The sequence below is a fragment of the Helianthus annuus genome, chromosome 12, assembly GCF_002127325.2.
Source record: "Helianthus annuus cultivar XRQ/B chromosome 12, HanXRQr2.0-SUNRISE, whole genome shotgun sequence".
Taxonomy (NCBI): domain Eukaryota; kingdom Viridiplantae; phylum Streptophyta; class Magnoliopsida; order Asterales; family Asteraceae; genus Helianthus; species Helianthus annuus.
In genome coordinates, this window is record NC_035444.2 from 72,781,785 (window position 1) to 72,806,000 (window position 24,216).

The 24,216-nt window shown below is 31.7% G+C and overlaps 2 protein-coding genes across 2 annotated transcripts; both read right to left on the reverse strand.

Annotated features, from left to right (window-relative positions):
- Positions 1-2,501: 2,501 nt before the first annotated feature.
- On the reverse strand, positions 2,502-7,773 carry LOC110944815. Its single transcript, XM_035981296.1, has 7 exons — positions 7,521-7,773; positions 7,139-7,393; positions 6,610-7,048; positions 5,565-6,505; positions 4,756-5,474; positions 4,253-4,646; positions 2,502-4,165 (listed from the first exon to the last, which is right to left on the reverse strand). The coding sequence occupies exons 1-7, from the start codon at positions 7,771-7,773 to the stop codon at positions 2,502-2,504; spliced, it is 4,665 nt and encodes a 1,554-aa protein (XP_035837189.1).
- Positions 7,774-13,636: 5,863 nt separating this feature from the next.
- LOC110928164 lies at positions 13,637-15,175 on the reverse strand. Its single transcript, XM_022171333.2, has 7 exons — positions 15,054-15,175; positions 14,820-14,947; positions 14,611-14,695; positions 14,404-14,536; positions 14,105-14,313; positions 13,913-14,033; positions 13,637-13,825 (listed from the first exon to the last, which is right to left on the reverse strand). Coding segments are annotated over exons 1-6 (582 nt in total). The 5' UTR covers positions 15,080-15,175; the 3' UTR covers positions 13,637-13,825; positions 13,913-14,032.
- Between the last annotated feature and the right edge of the window lie 9,041 nt (positions 15,176-24,216).

The window sequence follows — 24,216 nt, forward strand, 5'->3', positions numbered from 1 at the left end:
GATAAAAGACATGTTTAAGGTAAGTTTAAAAGATTCTGATTTTGAATTTTTATTTTGTATTATACAATGGAAGATGTTATATTAGTAAGTATATGTTAGATTACCGTTATTATATACTAAATGTTTATGGTATGAGGTCTTACTTTCTAGATATGTTAAATTGATTATATTAGGTATCATCATCTTTTTTGCATTATGATAATTGTGGAAAACATTTTATTATGTGAATATGTTGTTTAGATTATGTGCAGTACATTGATTATGTTTTTTATTCAACGGAATACCTAATCTAATTAGTTCATGTTTGTTCAAACGCAGATAACTATGACGTCTTTTTATAAAATATTTTCCTCCGACTGTTCAGAATATCTAGTAAGATAATTAATCTTATAAGTACATCATTTTTTCCTCATTTCTTTATGTTAATCCATCTTATGTTTTTCAAGGAAATACCAAATCAATATAGCAACAGATTCCTATTGAATGCTGAACCAAACAATCAAGCCATTATCAAATGTGTGAACGGTAAGGAATTTGAAGTAATTTTGACTAAACATAAAGATGCGTTTGTGTTCATGGATGGTTGGGAACTGATTGTAGCCAAACTATCGTTTACGGAGGGTTGTTTTCTGATGTTTAAGCAAATTGACTTGTATTCGTACTTGTTAACACCTTTTAAGAATATGCAAGACCATCCGATCTTCGGATCTAATGTTCCTTTGTTTACCTCCATGTCTACCGAGAAAACGATAAGCAATGTTGAGTACTTCTGTCAACGCTTCACAGAAGAGTCGAATGATAATTTGGTGAGTATACAAACAATATTTTTATATGGTTTTCACTAACAAATTTATGTTATTTAAACTGCATGAATATTATACGCAGATAATTCCTGCTGATTTCGTTGAAGATACAATACGTTTACCATCTATTAGCAAGTTAACATTCAAGGTCCATGTTAATTTGTGGGACAGTTTTGATGTGATGATTCAGAAAGACCGTAATCTTAAGGTGTATCTTCTCTACGATTCATGGGACAATGTTGTGAATTACGTACCTATATACCCGGATTATTACGTTGTGATGAGGTACATTTTTAAACAAAATTTCCAGCTGATTGTTTATGACTTGAACGGTTGTGAGATTCTTGTGCCGAAGCGTCTATACACGCTTGCTGCTGGAAACATACCTAAACCAGGTCCTTCAAATATTGAAAGACAAGACACCGATGATGAAACCGATCATGAAAACGATGAGGAAGAATCTGATCCAGATTATAATGAATCAATGAATGATGATTCTGTTGATGTTTCTTCTATCTTAACTAACTCTGATATCGATGTAATGAATGATGAGGAAGACGTTGAAGTTTCAGATTCTGAAGAAGATAAAAGGGGTGATCCGGACTACAATCCTATTGAGTTTGAATGGAAGTACGACAGGCGTTTTGTAAGTTCAGTTGTTATTCATATTTTACATATATTGACATAATAGAAAATCCAAAAATTATTTTTAGTATTTAATTTTGCAGTGTTATACCACTCATAATCTAATATTTTGTTATAATTATTTATTGTAGCGTCTTAATGTAAATGTTGCTGAAGCATCCAGAATTGATATGACTATGGAGATGTACGTCCAGAATTTGGCTGGAGTGGACACGTTAATTTCTTTTCGTGCTGATAAACACGGTGGTGGTTTTCGCTATGAGGCTTTGGAATGGCGTAAGAAATTTACAAAACCAAATGGTATCAATTCTCCAGCTAAGTGCACGTTTGTTTATTGCCCAGTTCAAAACAAACTGATTCTGAAGAAGGTTGTCAAGTAGTTCCTTTCAAACTTTTTAAACAATATAACTATAATTTGGGTTTCTTCTAGTTTTGTTGGTTGGCTGGTCTCTAAATTTCATTTTGCATCTTCATACTATAAGGTGTTTTGAATGTATTAACATATCTTGATGTAGACCTTTCTATGCTTCTAAATGGGATCAAACTTACTTTATGATGAATCCGTTATATATTTAATGTTTAATTTATAATATTTATATCTTGCCAATGGAAATATGATTTACAATATATTTACCAACGTGTGATTTTAAGATTGTTACATCAACATACAAATTAATTTAACAACTTAAAATATTTATAACAATTTACACATCAGTTACAACAATAATGTTATATTCTGCAATGAAAGATAAATTAAACGTATCATTTGTCCAACATAAAATGAAAATACTTTAAAAACAGTACACATTTATGGCTAGGTTTATACATTTCGGGTTTCAATGAAGTATTTAAAAAATAAGTAAATCTATACGATAATTATATACATATAGATAAGAAATATATGATTACTAATTACTATGAGTAAATTAAAAAATGGAAAATTAATAAACAGATTTAAAAATTAAAAAATACTACAACTCATAGATAAAAATCTCGTACAATAGTTAAAGTTTTATTAAAGTCATTAAAATACAAATTTACATGAAAAACATATCAAAGGTGAGTGAACACTTCTTTATAAACAACATTGGTTGTTGTATTAGTAGGTTTCCCATCCTTATCAAGAATTAATATCTTCACCCCTTGTCTTGATTTAACTCTAGATAATGCCACATATAACTGGCCATGTGTGAAAACTGGTTCTTTTAAATAAAGACCAACCTTAGACAAAGACTGGCCTTGACTCTTGTTGATTGTCATAGCAAAACACACAGCAACAGGAAATTGTCGTCTTTGAAAAGCAAAAGGTATTTTTTTGTCGGATGGAATCATGCTAATTCTTGGAATGAACGTTCTAGTTCCAACATTAGCACCTGATATAATTTCACCTTCCATAACCCTCTTTCCAAGATATGTAACTTTTAACCTTGTACCATTACATAATCCATTCTGTTGGTCAATGTTCCTAAGAAGCATAATAGGAACACCAACTTTTAGAACCAGACGATGATTTGGTAAACCAGATATCTTTAAACCATTCAAAACATCAGGTGAATACAACTCTTGTTGGAAGGAATCAATACCTTTTTCAGTTTCACATATAGTATCAGAACTTAGGTACTCTACTGGTTCACCAGGAAACAACTCTAACAATCGATCATTTATTTCATGAACAACCTCATTTTTCGGTGTCAGAATGGCTCTTTCAGAAAAATAATCTAGATCCATATATCTTTCTAAAACCGACGGATACACAAATCGAATTAAACTTTCAATGGGATCGGAAGAATCTGTAATTAGTATATCAGAAGGTATTTCTACAATTGCAACGCCATCGTTGTCACCTCCAACTTTACCTTCCCCGATATCAAGAAGCCATTTGGCAAATTTCTCAGTCTCCACCATTGTGGATTGTGAAGCACCGATAGTCAACCTCATGTTTTTTGTTAAGGTAAGTAATTTACAGTGTGACCATATGTAAGATGAACTCAATGAAGCATTAACAATTTCTTGCCTACTTCCGTTTGGAATAACAGGAAGAATTTGCCTAAAATCACCACCAAACACAATTACTTTACCTCCAAATAAAACATCCGACTGAGAATTGCTTTTGTCAACCAAAACATCTTTAAAGGTTCGGTCTAAAGCTTCGAACGCATGCCTATGTACCATGGGTGCTTCATCCCATATAATTAACCTAGTATGCTTAAGCAAGTAGGCTACATCACCATCAGCCCTTATGTGACACATCGAACTCTCGTCTAAATTTATGGGAATGTGAAATCTAGAATGTGCCGTTCTACCTCTTGACATTAGCAAAGAAGCAATACCACTCGAAGCAACATTTAGAACGATCTGTTCTCTAGACCTAACGGATAAAGCTAAAGTCTTCCAGAGAAATGTCTTACCTGTTCCACCATATCCATATACAAAAAATACACCTCCTTTTCCATCTTCAACTGCTGTCATAATTTGATTATAAATGGACATTTGTTCGTCAGTCAATGAAGATATAAGAGTATGTAACTCACTCTGAAGCTGCGGAATATCAAAAGATAATTCTTCGTCAACCAAACGATTGTTTCCAACAGCAAAGGAATCGTAATCAGGATAAGGAATTGTCGGCCATCGTGTCAAAAAGGAACCATTTCGAATCAGGTACTTTTCAATCTCAACCAATGTCTGATTCTTCAACCTTTCATCAGACATTACAAGTTCTGTAAAGATAAAAAAATAAAATAAAGATTAAGAATGTGAATAAAATGTATCTGAACAATGTTATGGGTAATATATTGAAAAGAAACCTTTGTTTTTTGTTGATCTTCTTCTATTGTATAATATGTCATCGCCCAATAATTTCCATGTTTGTTCAAATACATATTCAGGTCTTGACAATGTGTTTGACAACAACAAAGTAACAAAAAGTGCACGAGTATAACGACCATCACCCGCAAAATTGGCTTCCTTAATTGCTTCAATGTACTCCATGTCATCATCTAACAAACCCATAGCATAACACGCGTCCCTGAAAGTTGGAAACACCTGACCATCAACAGTTCTAATATCTTCAAACGATTTGGGTCCTTTGACTTTGTTTAGGAGAATTCTAAGAAAATACGGTTCACCCACAGCAGGGGAAACAGAATGAATCCGTCCGATCTGGTAACAGCTTTCTTTTACGTGGTTTCCATACTCTATCTGTTAACTTCCAACAGAATTTAGTAGGAAACTCAACATAGGTAAGTTTCCGTGCATTTTCATCGTTTCTGTTCATCTCAAACCACTTTAGAAAAATCGAAGAAGAAACTGATGGCTTATCCAAAACTTCTTGTATATCGTCCTCGGCTCCAAATACAACATTTTGTTGACCTTCAAGATGAAAAGGAAGTCTCATAACTGGAGGAAACCTAAAGTGAACCTCATTTGCAAATATCCTCCAAGAAGCTTCACAGGCTGAAACGTACCTACAATCATAATACGCTTTGATCTCATCCTTTGTTGTTTGTTCATTTTCTGTACCGTCTCGGTTTGACACTACAAGGGAAGCTCTATCTGCGCCTTTATTAATGTACTTGAACAAATATTTAATAGAACCAGCTTGATTGCACCACTCAACATTAATGTGAGCTTGGTATCTTTTCAAAAGAACAGGACTATAAGGAACAACACTTCTGTTGTCTAATTGAACGTTGGACTTTATAACAGTGTTTCCATTGTCTCTTCTTCTATATACAGGGAAACCGTCAGCATCAGTGGTGGTCTCAGGGTTGAATTTTTTGGGATAGTTTTTTGAACATCTACTATCAACCATACAAGGACAACTCGGATTTGCATTTCCACATGGACCATGAATCATGAAATCAGTCACAAGTGCATATAGGCTTGGATCTTCTCTCTTATCAGGTATCTCAGCAGAAATGAACTTGTCAAGATGATCAACGGACAAAATTTTGGATTCCGGTTTCAAAAAAATGCAAATGTGAGCATGAGGCAATCCACGTTTTTGAAATTCCACAGTATAAACGGCTACATTAAAAAATGATATTTAGTAAATGGTGAAAAATAAATTATAAATATTTATGGTATTATAAAAATATATAAAAAGTATAATTATACCTGCACTTAATTCTCCAAATACTTTTTTGTCCTTTAGATCCTTTGTAAGTGAATCGAGCTTTATTTTAAACAATCTACACAAAATGTCTGGCCTGTCTTCAGGCTTAATTGAAGTATTTCTCAAGTATCGTTTAATCTCTGGCCACTTCGGATTACATGTAACGGTAATAAAAAAATCGGGATATCCAAACCATTTACATATAGCCATAGCATCTAAATAGTTTTGTTGCATATAGCGTGATCCACCGGTAAAAGAAGATGGTAATAAAACACGTATACCAGTATTTGATAGATCATCTTTTCCTTCGTTTTTCAAGTTTTGAAGATTTGAATATGTTTCAGACCTAAGATGTTTCTGTTGAAAACGAATATAATTAAGCCTTTCACTCTCAATCATGGTATATGCATCTACCAAAAATTGTTGAAACAATCTCCGAGCATTTAAAATTATAGAAAAGGCAGATGATCGATCTTGAATTCTATAAGCAAAGAATTCTCTCATTGTACACTTGGGTCGAATTTTCTTTAACGTACGTATACCATCCCTATGAGGAATGTCTATTCTATATCCATCATCACCATTAGGAAAAAGGATTGGATACTGAAGTGCTAGATATGATGGATGAAGTTCACTGATTCGTTGAAGACCTTCAGTGTGAGACTCAACAACAATATCACGATGATCAATTATTTTATGTAGATCACCAACTATCAATGCAGCAACTTCTGAAGTTGAGGGCAAGTTGTAAGTACGACCGTCAAGATCTCTTTTGTAAATGAGACGAAGCTTGAAATTTTCATTAGGATTCTCATTGAAGTGGTTTCTTGCAATTCTATAACTTTTAACCAACTCATTATTATGATCCAGGAAGTCTTTTAAAAACTTAATGAGCTGAATTTCTAATTGCTTTAAATGAGAATCCGACTTATTTGTAGATTCACTGAAAAAATAGAAACGCATAATGTAAATATGTGATAGTATGTAACATCAAAATATTGGTACATTGAAAATACTAAAATACTATAAACTATGGTGTAATATTACCTGAACAACCTTTTCCGATTTGAAACTTCATTATCAGTATCGTAAATATAAAGCTGGGAGAACTTTGGATCTTTACCAGGTGCAGGTACCAAACCACCTAATGTGTGGAAATTCTGTCCACTAATACAAAATACATATGGTGCCTTACCACTGTTGATACTCGAATCTACCTTTCCACCCATTGATGTGAAGGAGAACATAGAATTGTATCGTCGGATATTCTTTAAAAAGTACTTACTTTTTTCATTAGAATTTCCAAATAGATCCTTGTATACTGAAGTAGGTTCTTTCAAATCTGGAAGCTCCACTTTGCCATAACCACAACATAAACTATAAGTTAACTTACCCAATGTAATTCGACCTTTACCACCTTCATCAGACCATAATAATGAATGACACATCTCGCATCTAAGGATTTGATTACCATGATCCAAATAATCTGTAAACATAACATTCATTTTCAATTACGATTTTCATAAATTAATAAAAAAATATTATTTAACTTAAAACACAGTAACATTGTTATTACCTGTGGATACACCTTTATAAGGGTCTTCAATGGAATGTAAATTTTCATTGTCGTCATCAGAAGTAAGATCTACCATTGGAATAGGTTCGATAATACGTTTCTTAGGTAAAACCTTTTGTTTACCAGATTTAAGCTTAGTCAACGTAGAAGAAGATCGAAGAATGTTGTTACTGTTTTGTGTAACAATGTTTGAAACAATAGAAAACTGAGAACTGCTAGGCGTATGGGTTAATTGGTTATTAAAAGTAATAGCACCTGTGAATGTCATAATTAAATGTTAGTAAAACAAACTTTTGATTGTAATGCAAATCTACTTCATACATATATATATATAAATATATTGAGATGATATATTCTTTTAAAATATTATCAGATTACTTACCAGTTGTTATGCCACTTAAGGGTGTTGTCGTTGTTAAAGATGTAAAGTTACGCACTGTCTGAAAACTATTAGATGAAGAAGGAAGATTAGGATTATAATTTTCTTCGTCGGTTAACTGGGATTTGTTAACAATTTTAGAGGATCCTCTACCACTTGGTGCACTTCTTCTTTTATTTGACTTTGTTCGCCTATTATCAAGATAAATCTTCCGCATTTTTCTTCTATGAGCAGCAAGTAATGCTGAAATGTTCATTTTATTAATTTTTTAGGTTGAAACAAACAGTTTATATATAAAATAAAAAAATAGAGATTATAAACAAATTTCAATAAAAAAACGTTACATTAAAATATGACATACCATTTGAATTACATAATAAAGGGACTGAATCATCTGTAACTAAATATATTAAACAAATAGATTTTATCAGTAGAATACAAAAAATATTAAAGCAAAAAAGCTATTTGAAGAATTCTACAATGTAAAATTTTACCATTAGTAATGTTCGACAATGGTGTCCTTCCAAGTGTACCTAAATAATTATAAAATAATAAAAGGGAATAAAAAGAAATTTAATAAAAGAAACAAATTAATTTAACCGTTAACGTAAAAAATAATTGTAAAAACAAAACTTACTGTTAATTGATTGCGGAACTAATGTGATATCACTCAACGGGGTATTTTCTAATCTTCTCTTATTTAACATCTCCTAAATTATATAATTGAAAAAATACAAATTATATAAATGAAAAACATACAATTTATATAATTGAAAAACATACATAAGAAAAAATAAAAAAAAAGTAATCATCTCATAGCCGTTTATTTACTAACCCATCAATCAATATCTTCTCCCCATAAAAAATTTCATCATTACATTATACACATCATTTCTCTTACAAAACTAAAACACAATCAACCGTCTTCTTCATCATCTAGGGTTTTGAAAAATCAGAATTTCTAAATTGGAAGATAATCAAAGGGATTGCACCATACCTTCTCGGACAACTTTAAACAAAAAGGTATGATCCTTATCATCGATATACTACTCATTCACTACTATTTGAATAATAATAATGTGTGAAATGTATAAGTAACTTTAATTCGGATGAAGTTAGAACAGAGTTACATTATGAAATCATATATCAATAGTATTTATAGATTGCATGTTTTGAATATCATTGATTTAGTGGGTTGCTATAAATTTTAAACTATCTGACTAAGAATAGGATTACTTACATGTTTAAATAACATTGACTCTGTATTAAGTTATTAATTTCTCAAAAAATTAGATAACCGAATATGAGATTAACATAAAAAATACAATTAGGGGTCGGATAACTTAATAGGAAAATACTTAGCTTTATAAGTCAGTACTGTTTAATTATTAAATGTTCATAATATTGTCAAGAATGATTTTTAGTCAGAAAATGATACTTGTTTGGAATATTTGTCTTTTATATGTTCTACCTGTTTTAAAATAGATTTATAATTGAAAATCAAAACATCAAAATTAAGAAAAAATTAAAATATATGACTACATTGCAGTTTAAAAGATGGTATCATCATTTGTTCAACTGATGGAAGAACCTAAAGATCTCTCATTGGTATGTGTACTTTCATCTCTAAATTGATGGATCTAAACATCGTATGTAATATGTAATATTGACATAAGCCTATTTTTTATTGTTTCATGTAACTGTTAACCCAGCTGGTACCTGTTCAATTTGTGATCAAAAAATGGGGAAAAGATTGGCAACACATGAACATAGAGGTTCATCATCAAGACGGTAGACATTGGACTGTAAGACTTAGACACATGAATAATCTACCAGTGTTAACAGATGGTTGGAGGGCTGTTGTTAACAGTCTTAATTTGTTAAAAAACACTTGGCTGCTGTTTAGAAGCTTAGGGGATAAAGAGTTGGAGGTTTATCCTTTCTTAAGGAATGTGTGTGATGAATCATTCATAACAATGAACAACTTAGCAAAGTTGGGTCTTACGGTAAGCATACTATTTAATAATTAATAGTTATTCAAACTTTATAAGATAATTGAATTGAAATTGTATTGTTAATAGTAATACTTATATACTTACATTAATAACTTGCAGGTAATTCCAAGTGAGTTTGTTACCATGTTTTTCAAAAATCACGAGGTAAACGGCATTTACCAAGTATATGCAGCTGGTAAGTACTGGGATGTGATGGCATCCAAGATTCATGTTACATATGCTTTTACGGACGGATGGCCGAAACTGTGTGAGAGGTTGGAAATTATGGAGGGTGACACAATGATCTTTGAGAAGATTGATAATTTTGTGTTTCAATTGAGGGTATTCAGGAAAGGAATTGAAGTTGAATTGGGGTTTCACGAAAAATCCGAAGATACTGATTTTTGTGAAATCATATCTAAAAGAACATTCCAAGAAAGTGTTTGCTATGTAAGTATTTTTTTCTTACAAACAACATATATCACATAATTCAGGTTGCTTATATTTCTGCTTATTTTTTTCCAGCAGAAGTTTGGTGAATCTGAAAGTGAAAGGGAGACAAGTGGAGATTTAGTGATGAATGAGGTACTGGATTATAATTTACATCAAGTATATAATAAAATGTTGATTAATGAAATAATATACTACTGTTGCATTAGTTTCGAATAAAAATGAAATTGAACATTCATTAATTATGAAGATAACATCTTTGGAAATGAAAATTAACAGATTTTGAGTAGGAGACAAGGCATTCTAGATTGTGAGCAAGTTACATCACCTAAAATTAATGATTCTACCTTTGAGGTTAACGTCAAAGATGAGGTAATAAAGATTTAGTATACATAATCACAGCTTTTACAAATGGTTAAAACCGTTAATTATTTATACTTTTGATCCCTACCATTATATATTTAATAGATTTACGAAAAATACTATTGTTTTGTAAAGGTGATTGAATCAACATCAAAAAAAGGAAAGGAGGTTGACAAGACTCCGGAAGTGGTGACACCAAAAGTTGAAAACTATCGCCGATCATCAATCAAAAGAAAGGTAAAGTTTATTTTAATCACATGTATTATAACACTTATCATTTATTGTTGAATAACCTCTTTCACAATAATAAAATGCATATCATTCATAAAAATAATTATATTCACAGAGTATAAACTACAAAGAGAAGGTATCAAAAATTGGAAAAGAAAAGAAAAGGAAGCTTGGTAGTGGAATTCCATCAAAGGCTGAAGTTGATACTGAAAATTATGAGTTTACTCGAAAAGGAGAAAACAGATTGGTATGGAAATTTGAAATATAATGTTTAAGATAATGTAATTAGTTAATAAGGTAAGTTATAATAATAACATGTAACATATTTTATGTAGCGACTTCCTGTTGAGGTTGCAAGGAGATCTGGTCTTACAGAAGAACTTCATGCATTAAAGATTCAAACTTTGGATGGAAAAATCATGTGTAATGAAGTGGAAACAGAAGAAAATGGTGGCAAACCGCGTTACAAAATGGTGAATTGGAACCAATTTATGTCTGCAAACAGTTTGAAGAATGGAGACATGCTACACTTCAACTTTGTTACGTCTACACAGGTGCTCGAGTTAAAAAGTGTGGATCGAAAATAGAACAATATGTGAAAGGATGGTAGTAGGGTTATATTTTGTTGGCTTATGGATTGTGAATGATAAGGGTTTTGGGGGGTAACCATATAATTGGTTATGAATACAATGCTGTTAGTTTTTTGGCTACATGATTATGTAACATGTAGATGTAAATTGAAACTATTATCGGTTAGCTCCACAATATATAAGTATATAAATGAATGTTAATCATCTTGTTTCTGTGTTGCATCAAAATAACAAACACATTGATTTTAGAAAAACAACATGTAATAAACCATTGTATATTCGTTTATCAAATAAGATAATAAGAGTGGTAAACATACCTGACGGATAATAATAAGCACAAGGATATAGTTTCAAAGTAAATTATTCCAGACAATGAAACGGTAAACGGATGCAAACTTACTTGTTAGAAGGAATGACAAGCAAAAACACAGATCTAAAAATGAACTGGAAAATGCAACTAAAAGATTGAATAAAGAAAATGATTGATGACAAAAAGTTATACACACTTCTTCCTTCATTTATAGAAAGTCGATAGACAAATTAGGCAAATTGTTGCTAAATTCTAGCACAAAATATAAGTACATAATTAGTTGATACTAATTATGATTGCGTAAGTTTGTAATGAAAGTTATTTGTGATCCCAAAAATTATTCAGATCTTATAATTATATAATAAATCAATATATTTGTTAAAATATTTTAAAAAATGTCCATAACTTGAATAAACCCGAAATATCTAATAGTAAGAACCATAATAAGGTTTTCCATTAACCCATAAACATATTATTTTAACAATGGAAAATTGCTAATTGTCATTATCATATACTTGATAAATAGTACGTTCACCATTTTCAATAACCACCATCTCCTCTATAACGTTTACGTTCTCTGAACTTGCATGTTGATCATGAAGTCCATACAGTTCAATGAGTTCACGCGGCCACAACTCCATCAAAACAGACGAAGAAATGAACAAACCTTGGTCTTGGAGCATTTCCTAAAAAAAAAATAATTCAAACATATGAGTTTATTGAATAATGAACATTGGTAAAATAAACCATAATTGGTGTTGTAAATAATAAAACTCAATAAACATTACAAGATAATCTTCAACATAGCAACCACGTTTAAAAGCAAATTCACGTGATGATAAACCATCAAGCCATTGTTTAGAGACCAATTTGAATCGATGTATTGATTTCGTATCGATCCTTATTAATATCTGGAAAAGTATCAAATGAAAAGGAAGCTCAACCATTGTGTTTCTAAAACCAATTACAAAAACAATGATTTCATTGTGTTTATATATGAGTAAAGAATTTCAAAAAAGGAATTGATAATGTCAAAATGGGAAATTTCCATACTTAAGATACCTTCTAAATATCAATTATCGAAATTGATCACATATTGTTTTAATATAGAATTATATTTTGTTATTTTCATGGGAAATTTGATATTCATATTGTTCTAAATTTCAATGGGAAATTTTCCATACGTAAATGATACATATTCTTATAAGTTATAAGTCATTTACAAATCTACGAAAGTAACAATAAGTATCTTGGGTTTAGGTTTTAGGGTTTAGATGAATAAAATAAATAAGAATAAAATCTTATCATTATTATATATTTAATCATTAGAACCTAAACAAAAGAAACCATTATTTTGAATAATCAATGCTATATAACCTTGAAATACACAATAAATTTTTTCAATTTTTGTCTGAAATCTTGTTCATAACATGATATATAAATTATTGTATCGGTAAATTCACATTTTGCACCATGTTAGAAACTTATATCAAAGATCTTTTAACCTCATTAAAATAAACACAAACTTTACCAAAGGATATCACCTAATGTAAAAAACGCTCACGTCAAATAAAAAATTATCAATTATCAAGCAATAATAACCGTCAAAGTAATAAAATTGTCTTCATAAAAAGCATAATTATAAAAATAGTAAAAACGTTCAATCATGCAACACCATTTGAAGACCATACTTCAAAATCCTTATTTCTCAATTTTTGGCGTGAGGAGATCCAAGCCGACAGCATCGTTTATTTCAACTTTCCCAGGACTGTTACGACGTTTAGTAGAAGAGCTATCAACAGCATCAACATCATAAGCATCTTCCAGGTTACGTTTAATGTTCTCGAACTTCGTCGCATCTTGATCACTACCATCTATAGGATCTGGCGTAACGCTGTCACCCATCACAGATTGAGATTCCTGAAACTACATCATAGAAAAAAACATCCATCAGTTTGATAAAAATGTAATCTATCTACAGGAAAAAAAAGTGTAGAACAACACAAGTATAATACCTTCCCTAAACCTTTGACATTACCAACTGAATCGGACAAACTTTGAACATTTGACTCAGAAAAGTCAGACTACAAAAATTTAGAACTGTTTCAATTTATGAATAAAGACATATAGTTATTAATAACTGAAATATTATTATGCTTGGAAGAAAAGCGTAACCTCATTAAGTTTCCATTTTTTCTCCAAAGCAGAAAGTAGATCCTCATCATAAGATAACATTGAAATCCCATAGTTTTCAACCTGGTTGGTAATGTTAAAATTGGAAATTTTGATTTGGAATGCAAACTTTTTGTTCAACAACACATCAAACTCAGATGGAAGTGATTGAAACGATCCTTCGGTGGAAGTGTCAACCTGTATAATGAGAAAGATATAGTAACATATATATAAATTGTGTAATAAAACATGAAAAACCTTTATCAGAATGATAAATATTTGTACCTTCGAGTAGATATCTAGCAGTTCTTTCGAGGTTTTTTTCAAAAGCTTAATAGCTTCATAATCAAACAAAGTACAGGAAATGGTTCCTGTTGAATCCTGAACCCTTAGAGGTATCTTGTATCTATTATACGATAAAATGTTAACAATTGTATAAAATTACTTTTGAAATTAATTGTAAAAATGTATAGATACCAATGAACAGGAACAATGTCAACAGCATCACAATCTGGGTTTATACACTCAAACGACTTGTCATCCAACACGTCAAAACTGCCATCATCTCTTTCAACCAACTCAGTTTTCTCTTCAATTTGCTTCTTACAAACATTGCATGATAAATAATACCACGGCTTATCATTTGAAATAGCTATAACAGTACCAACAATGATAACCTTTTTCTCCTATCAAGTAGATAAAGATTGTAGTTACAGATAAGTATGTAAAAATGACATATAAGATACGTTAAGCATATATATGTTTGATATACATACCACGTCAATAGAAGCAATAAAACCGGTCAAAACAAAATCTTCAGCATTTAGAAACTCATCTTCTGTATTCGAGATCACTTGTGAGCATGATTGTTTACTTGAAGATGATTTAGAAAACTCCTTCTCAAGATATCTATTAAAGTATAATATATTAATACAAATTTTAATTCTTTTTATAAAACGAATAGTAAGTTATTAATGATATACCTGTCTTTGAATTCTTTGATCTCATGAATATCAGAATTTATGAAGACACGACTTGCTTCAAACATGTTAGTCAGGCCAACTTTACCTGATTGTAACACACATTTAATTGCAATGACAGGTATAAAATAATCATTTGAGCATTGTAAAGACTAATATAGATAATTAAAATACATTTTTAGAATACCATATGGGAAAAACATAGTGAATACCTTGATATATGTTAACTGTTCCAAAATGGACAAGTATAACCACATGAGCAGGTCGATTTTTGTCATTCATGTAGTTTGACAAAGTGATTGCATAATTTTCCCACAACGTTACACTAATCTTCTGATCTCTGTAAATTTTCAAAGTCACTGAATTATTTAATAGCAAAAGAATATATCAATACATATAGTGACTTAAAAACATATATATTAAATTGTTGTTTATAACATTATTACTCGAGATCCTTCAAGGTAATGGTCATTTGTTTTGTTTTAGATCCATCTTTCCTATTTGCATCTTCAATAGGATATGAGACAACCAAATAACCGATGAAATCTGTATATTAAAATAGAATGAAAAAATACAAACAACTGATCATAAGTAAAAAATTAAAAAAATAAAAAGTATACAGTAGTTACCTATTGGTGTATTCACTTCAATTTTTTTACTCAACACAGATTTAAAATCAGTGAATTTAAATAAGTACCGAGGACCAAACCAGTTATCAGTTTTCAGAACAGACGTGAATGCATAAAAAGATAGCTTCTGATCTTTTCCGGTAACCTTAATTTTGGTTGTATCTTTGGCTAGGGATGGTTTATGAATCAATAAACAGTCATCAACTACCAAAAACTTAAGGAACCGTTTGAAAAGCTTATGTAAACAGCTACATTGAATGAAGGCACCCTGAAATTTAAATTATATATAACGAATCATACAAAATGAACACGTATAATTATTGATAAAAAAAGGATATTAATAATTATATAAAAACTTTAAATATCTTACCTCTTCATCCATTAACAACATGTCAACACGATAGATCTGGTTATCATAACCATTCATTTTTTTTATCCCACATAGATATGATCTTAGCTTTGATGGTATAATTGGTGGAATGAGCATTAAGTGACCTGAACATAGTAATATGATTGTTCTCCATTTCACTGGTAAAGAAAGATAATTTTAGTAATTGATTCTAATTCTGATCTATATAAGAATGAATAAAACAATTAAAAACAGGGAAAATGGTTTAACCTCAGATTTCGAAAACCACAGCATGAGAAAGAAAGACAATTTGAATGTGGAGTCAGAGTCTTTAACTTCTGGTCTTATTTATACAAAAAAAATTGAGTAAATTATGGCATAAATGGAAGATATTTTTGGAAGTTATAAATCATTTGCAAAAATAAAAATTTCTGGGAGACAAAGTAATTTGGGTAACGGTTTTAATTTCCTAATCTGTTACTATTGGTTTGCTATTAAAACTAATAAATTAAAAAAAACAAATAAACATATTTACAGTTACCTAAATAATGAGTTTTTTATAAACAATGTATACATTTTTTTAGGATGTTGCAAATAAAGAAATTTTAATAGTACAGTTGGTAATATCATAGTTAAAACAGAATTCTATCAAGAGAGAGTTTGAATACCGTAACCTGTACACTATGACATTTGACCATTTGAGCTAAAACCAGATAAGGATGAGGCAAAATCTGAGGATGAAATGTAAAGACCAACAATGTTAGTAATATAAGTAAAAACAGACGAATCATTGATTTAGGTTTATACGTGCAAACATGAACAAACATAAGATAAACAAAATTGATAACAAATCTCAAAAAAGATTGATACCAAATAATTGCAAATTGCGTATCTGTAACTTCTTAAAGTATCCTTTAACTTCCGATGCTGAATCCGAACATTAATCTTCAATTGACAAGAGCAGTGCTGGGAAGAAGATGAAACGATTTAGGGTTTTTAATTTGGAGAATGAATGATTTACGAAATTTAGGTATATTATATACCCGGGTGAAAATAAACAATATGGGCAAACTAATTCGGATCCCGTGCGTGTAACATAGACATCCCACATTTTCCCGCCAAAAACATAAAATGGTTGCATAATAGAGGGACACGTGTCCCACACTTTATTCATATATTATATATATAGACTAGGTTTTTACTCGGGATTGCTTCTGTCACGACCCCCGACCCACCCTGGACGGAATCGGGTGCCGTGAGCAGTCCAGTGGTACCGGTGATTATTTTTGAAAAACATTGCAGCGGAAATTTCATCAGGACCGTGAGTTAGGAAAAATATCAGAGTTTAAAAACACCGGATTTTTTTATTAAATAGATGGGATAAAACCCATGTTTTACAATGGTAGCTTTAATATAGATAAATTTGATTTTATAAAACAATATTTCTTAATTTGATTTAATTAATAAAATAAGCCACTTCTTGAAGTCCTTCAGTGCCGGATCCAATCCTTACTCCAATCTATTGTAATTACCTGAAACGCGTTTTAAAAAAGGTTTTGTCAACGGGGAAATACTAAGTGAGTTCATTCAGGTTTATACAAAAACATATTTGTTATAATTCACAGTATTAAGAGCGATTACAATGTTTCTGATATCAAACCAACTACCCACAGTACTTTATCACTCGACCCATTGGCCCACCTGTCCAATGGTGTCTGTGATTATGGTCATATCACCCATTGGCTGCCCCAATGGTGAAGATTATCAAGTAATGTATACAAAACCCCACATACCGGCTGTAACTTGGTGATTACAAAGACTTAATCCCTGTAATTATAACTTTGAAAATAATTTGGAGTTTTGTAAAACAGTTGATAAAAAGAGAATGACTCACATCATAAGCATGCAGGATTGAGTTAACAAACTTCTTGATTCTACTTCTTCCGATAATTAAGCATGCACTTTATTATTCTGGATCTTCTGATGATTTAATAGTTTGTTTGATTGTAAGTGTGTAGTTGGGAGTATTCTTGGTAGTTAAACACATATTTTAACAGAATGGAATACGTATTTGTGTAAAACCCAAATCAAACCTTAACGGTAGTCACGAGATTCGAACCCTAACGAATTTCACAAAGTATAGTCTTATTCAGATAGTACTTTGGTATCCATTTAATGAACTCACAAAGTATAGTACTTTGGATTCCGTTTAACGAAATTCACAAAGCACAACACTTCGACATTCGTTAGATGGTTCCTGAATCGATAGGACAGGACATCGCTTTGGTGATTATTGGTTAGAACACCAACGTATAGAGAGAAGAATAGAAGAAATGAACAAAGGAAATGAATTCCTAAGCTTTCTATTTATAGGTAAGAAGTATGTAATATCTAGGAAGTTTCCTATAGCTTTTCTAGGAAGTTACTTATACATCTTCTAGGAAGCTTCCTATCCACAAATATCTATCTTCTTACACCTTCCTAGCACCTTCCTTTGATATTATCTATTTTATATATATATATATATATATATATATATTTAGGTTTTTAATAAATCTTACTTAGCTGATTAATTAATCTTACTTGGCTTAATTAATCTTGCTTAATCTTAATTAATCTTGCTTAGCTTAATTAATCTTAATTAATTAATTATACTTAACTTAATTAATAGATTAATTAATCTACCCAGCTAACCTAGCTGCTAAGTTTATTTAACTATTAAGTTTACTTAGCTATTAAGTACTCTAGCAGCTCCTTGCTTACGAGTTCTAATTTCTAGATACAATGGAACGCGTATTAGTGTATTAACTCAATTCAACTTTAACGATAATCACGAGATAAAACCCTCACAACGATTTACAAGTGCAATACTTAACAATTCAGCGGATTCACAACGAATGACAGAGTATAGCCCGAGTTCGGATAGCACTCAAACATTCAAGTCGAAATCACGATGAATAACAAAGTATAACTCAAATTGAGCAGCACTCAAACAATCGTTGGATAGTTATAAGCGATCGGACGTTGAATCGTAATAGCGATCGAGTTAATACCCGGCATCGCAGCAGCACCCCGCTATACTAATTAGTGATTTGTGTGTGTTTTTTTAGAGTATTTGGACGATATCTCTGTGTGCGATTTGAATTTTATCGTCGTTTAATCGCCAAAATTCAAGTCCCAATGTCTGCTATTTATACACGAAAATTGACATGCTTACGGACCGTAAGACTCCTCTCTTACGGTTCGTAAGGGTTGCATTTTCACTATAGGGTGGCTACGTGTGGGTGTAGGCTTGCTGAGTCGACATTTTCGTAAATTTCAATTTTGACAACGTTTTATAAGGATAATCGTTAAGTAGGGAATACCCCCCCTGAGTTTTAGGGGTCCTGATCCTGATTCTGATTGTTCTGAAATTTTTTAGGGTTTATGCAGAATTACTTGGGTGTCTCAATTAGTTCTTCCTTATTGGATAATTATCATACTAAGTATTAATTTTAGTGAGAGTTGTTACATCCTCCCCACCTTAATAAAAATCTCGTCCTCGAGATTTGGACTATGATATTTTCTTGGGGTTATGTTTCTTCTTTTTAATTAAGAGAAACAATGTATCGTGGAATGGAATCAAAAGATATTTTGAGGGGTATGAATTTTGAAAGTAAGAATGATTTATAGAAACAATTGGATTCAATATTTGAAATGAACTTACTTTGATCAATTGAGGGAGATCCCGAATTGATAAATATCTATTTGTGAATGGAAGTATGGAAAATGATTTGTTAATGATTATCCGAAAATCAATATCGTTTACTTAAATGGTACTGGACAATAGAATTTAGTGTATCGTAATCTGAGTACATAATTGTACCAAGAATACGACAAATCAAACGAATGACGTATGAATAGGGTTTATTATTAGCACAGGCTACAAATGTATATGGATACTGCAAGGTATTGTTATGATTGAAAGAACTAAATAATAAATTTACCGTTTTCGAAATTAACTGAGAGTTTCAAGGAAGCGAATCTAGATATTTCAAAAGATGAGACATTCCGATGAAATGATATAGTTTCCAAGGTGATTATGTTCAAGCCAAAAGATATATGATCAATAGATATTTAAAATGAATGTGAAGAACTTTTTTTTTTTTTGGAATTAATAAAATTCTTTGTCAGAAGAAAACTTACTTGATTGATACCTAAGGAAGACTTAAGATTGACAGGTTCAGAATGAAATGAGAACATGAAAATAATTTGTCAAATATTGAATTATGATATGAGAAAATCAATGTACTGAGATGGGTGATTTGTAAGAATACACGAAAAGACAATAAAGTTAGTGTATTTTTTTGTCTTAATACATAATTGTATTCAGATGATTTTAATCAACTGTTTGATTAAAGATATGTGATATTTTGATTTATTAAATACCTTTTCCTTTTATGTTATCATAAAGTAGAATAATAAATAAATATAGATAGGTTTAAAATATCAAAACCCGTGGTAATTTTGACAAAATAATGATATATGTTTTATAAATAGGTTTACCCAATATCCTAGAACTCACGATTATCATTTTTAAAATCAAGTATGTTTAACTATAAGATTTTATAATAGGGTATTTTAAATCATAAAAGTAAAATAATAAATGTTTATTTTAATATCAAGCATAATAACTTTTGATATTTTAATATATATATATATATATATATATATTATAAAAGAATATTTCTATAAGTATTTAATAGTTGTGAAATATTAATCAAGATGAACATTTATTTAAAATATCTCTTGTTCATGAATACTTAGACAATTATTTAGATAATTTTATTCGTTCCTTTAATTGTTTTATGAAAATATGTCTTCTTTTTACAGTACAAAGTATATATATTTCTATATATAATATAAAAAAATATTTTTATATATAATTGAAATTTACTAAATAAGTATGATGACTTAATTTATATACATTAAATAGTTATTATCATGGTTGGATATTGGTTAGTGCTGCCTTGTTTAAGCATGGGTGATCAGTCCATGCCTAACTAAGGCTAGGCTATCCAATATGTGTTCCTGATAATAACCCTAATACCTAAAATAATATTAATACTACTATTATTAATATATTATTACCAAAAATAAATAACAATAACTAGTCGTAAACTTAAACGAGAGTATTCCTTAAACATAATATAAATTCTTCACCTCAATGTTTTAACAAGAATTTTTAAATATAGGAATACTATATTGTAAATAAGTTAATTACTTATGTAAGTTTCCATATATAATCAGTATAATGTTTTTCGATCGAAGATGATAAAGCAATAATTATCATGAAAGGCTCGATTAATGTTGTAAGAACTATTAAGAGATATACTGAAATATGAAATAAATTTGTATATCATTATCTTAGCACATGATTGTTTTAAGATCGCTTGTATAGAATAAATCAACAAAGCGGATTCAATATAAATAAATAAATAAATAAATAAATAATTAAATCTGAGATTAGCGCAAGCTTCAGATTTTGTGAAAACGTCACCACAAGGTGATCGTGATCAAAGAAATGAAGTCGAATACCAAACAAGCATGTTATGGTTCAAGAGAATCAAAGTGCTTGTTGGAATTGTGATGGCCTAAAATATCATATGGGACTTTGAATTGAATACGTATTGCGAGCAAATTTACTTGGTTTGAATAAAACGAGTTTTAATAAGGAAGTTCGGATATGATCACAACAGAAATCATGTATACCCTTCAAAAGAAAATCGAGTTTTTCAAGAAATTCATTGATTCGATATTAAAGAGTCATCGCTATGTAAAAACGCGGTTTACAATGAAAAGATCAAGTATAGCGAAATGATATTTGAACTTTTGATAAAACAACAAATTGGAATGATGCCCTCCTATGGTCTTCATAATTCAAATGAACCACATGCAACAAACAGTAGCGTGTGGATTTATCAAGAAATGAAATGGATCAATATTTGCTATTATGAAAGAAATCTTTATGGTATGATGACCATTAAAAGAAGTAGAAACACGAAAGTTATCACACCCCCAAAATCCACCTGCGGATAACACCCGCTTCGAGGGCGTGACTGACCAGGATCCAGCCACCAATTATACTGAATAATTAAGTTGTTAACAAAAAGTAATAATTACTAACCATAAGATTAGCAAATATCAAGTTCAGAGTTTAAGGATTCAAGTTCAATCAGTAATAAGTAGCGGAAGCATAAATAAACAGTTTTAAACAATGTTCATAAGGTAAGCATGATAAATGCCCAACACACGGGCAGACGACCACTACACATCCCAAGCAGCTGCTCCAGTCACTGGCCACCTGCAAAGCATGCAGTAAGGGGGTCAACAATAATGCTGAGTGAGTTCACTAGTTGTCCAGTTTTAATTACCAAAAACTTGTTTCACCAGTTAATTTATCCGTTTATACATGCCATGGGGAGCTACCCCAAAAGTTAGCGACTAAACTGTTTTTCCAATACCGAACACTAGGTAACCGTTTGCGTTTCCGCAGGATGCCCCGATGTCAATGTTCTATCATCATTGACGGATGCCTGAGTACATTAGTTCACGACCGATCCCATACCATGGCACGGTGTGAGGTTGGTAAAACCTAAATAGCGCTATCAACTAATAACCCGTTCGCCTGGCCCCGGCGACTAATCGGTATTATGTAGTAGGGACTTGAGTGATAGAGTTGCGTTTAGTGCCGTTGGTTGCATTCCGTATAAACAGTAATTAACTAAAAGGTTTCCCAATGACAAGGGAAGGAAAAGTAAGTTTGTTCCCAATAACTAGGGAAGGAATGTAAATGGTATCCCCTTTACAAGGGGATAGGGTTGTTTTAGTCTCGTGTCCCAAACCACCGGGACGCATGCTTTTAAGTTGTGAACTCACCTTGGGTTGCTCGGTAGATACGTTACTTGGTTAAGTATGTTGGTCACCACGTCCTAGCATGGTTACCAAGTATGGGTCAAGTTGGGTACAAGTAAACACGTATAAACACACTTAGCATAGATGCAAACAACCACAGTAGCAGGTATACATGCAGCCCAGTCAACAGAAAGTCCAACATACAAACAGTGGGATTATTGGGCCAACCCTAATATCTACACAGCAAACAGTTACATAGCAGTCCAGTTAACAGATAGCACAACAAGTCATTTGGCCCAATAATAGCCCAGTCGCGACAAAGGCGATTGCGAGTCGCAACCAAGGGGTTCTGACTCGCAACCTCGGTTACGGCTCACCATGCATTGGTTACGAGTCGCAACCAGGGTTTCCGACTCGCAACCTTGGTTACGGCTCATCACGTGCTGCTTGCGAGTCGCAACTGCGGTCTCGGTTCATCATGCGTTGGTTACGAGTCGCAACCGAAGGTCCCGACTCGCAACCTCAGCTACGTGCACCTGAAGCCTTCTAGAACCTGTCCTTTGTACGATCCAATGACCTTGCATTTTCATGTAATTTTGTACTGACCAATCAGAATGCAAAAACATGTTTTGTTGTCTAATTACAAGGCAAAATGGATCAAAACAAGCATATTCAAAATATTTCATGGCATTCAAACTGTTCATCATAATATTCATCTTTTAAGCACAAAACCATAAGTTCTTTATAAGGAAACATTAAGATCAAGGAACACATATTTAACACAATCTGTTTTAACATAAATGAGCATAATCGGTATCATTATTCTCGGTTCCTAGTCTAGCATGTTTCATCATTAATCAAAACTCGTGAGATCAAGCAAATCATGCATATCATTCGGTCAAAATCATCCAAACAAGCATCTAGCATTAACCGAATAACAAAACCATTTAACATAAAACCGGATCATTTTCATTAAGACACAAAATCATTTCAAGTAACCACTTTTATCATCAAACAAGCCTTTTATAGCAACAACATCAACAATCAAGCACTATCAAGCATTTTATTAACAAGACAAACAAGCAAAACAACTATGAAGATATTCATGCTAACCGGTTGGAAGTGGGAGCACAAGGGATTGATGAACCAAGCTCCAAATGATGATCTCGAGCTAGAATCCGAGAGCCTTGATGCTACCGTTGGATCCGAGAGAGATGAGAGGGTGAGAAAGTGATCTTGGTTTGCTAGGGTTTTAGGGTTTAGTGAGGAAGAAGGAGTGAGTGAGGGAGAGTGTTTTGCAAAAGTGGTAAAGGTTGGTCACCCTCATGGGTTTTATACCCATCTCGAGTGGGTTGAGGGCTCCCGAATGGGTTTCTCGATTGCTTGGCCCAACCGGCCCGCTAACTTAACTAGTGTTTACTCGAGACCAAGAGTGGTCTCGAGTCGGATCCGTGGGGTCTCGGCCCACTCGTAATACACACATATATATCTCATATATACTTACCATACAACATACTTAGCACAAAGATCAATTAGTATCATCAAGATAACACGCAACTTTTCATTTAATAACATATACACATAAGTTACATCAAAAGGTTATCCGGGAAAATCTGAGGTGTCACAAAAGTCAACTTATTTATACGCAGAAGTCAGAATTGCAACGAAGGAAATATAAGAACTTTATCTGGAATTTCGTGTGATAACCTTTGTTAAGTGACATTACCAAGGAATGTC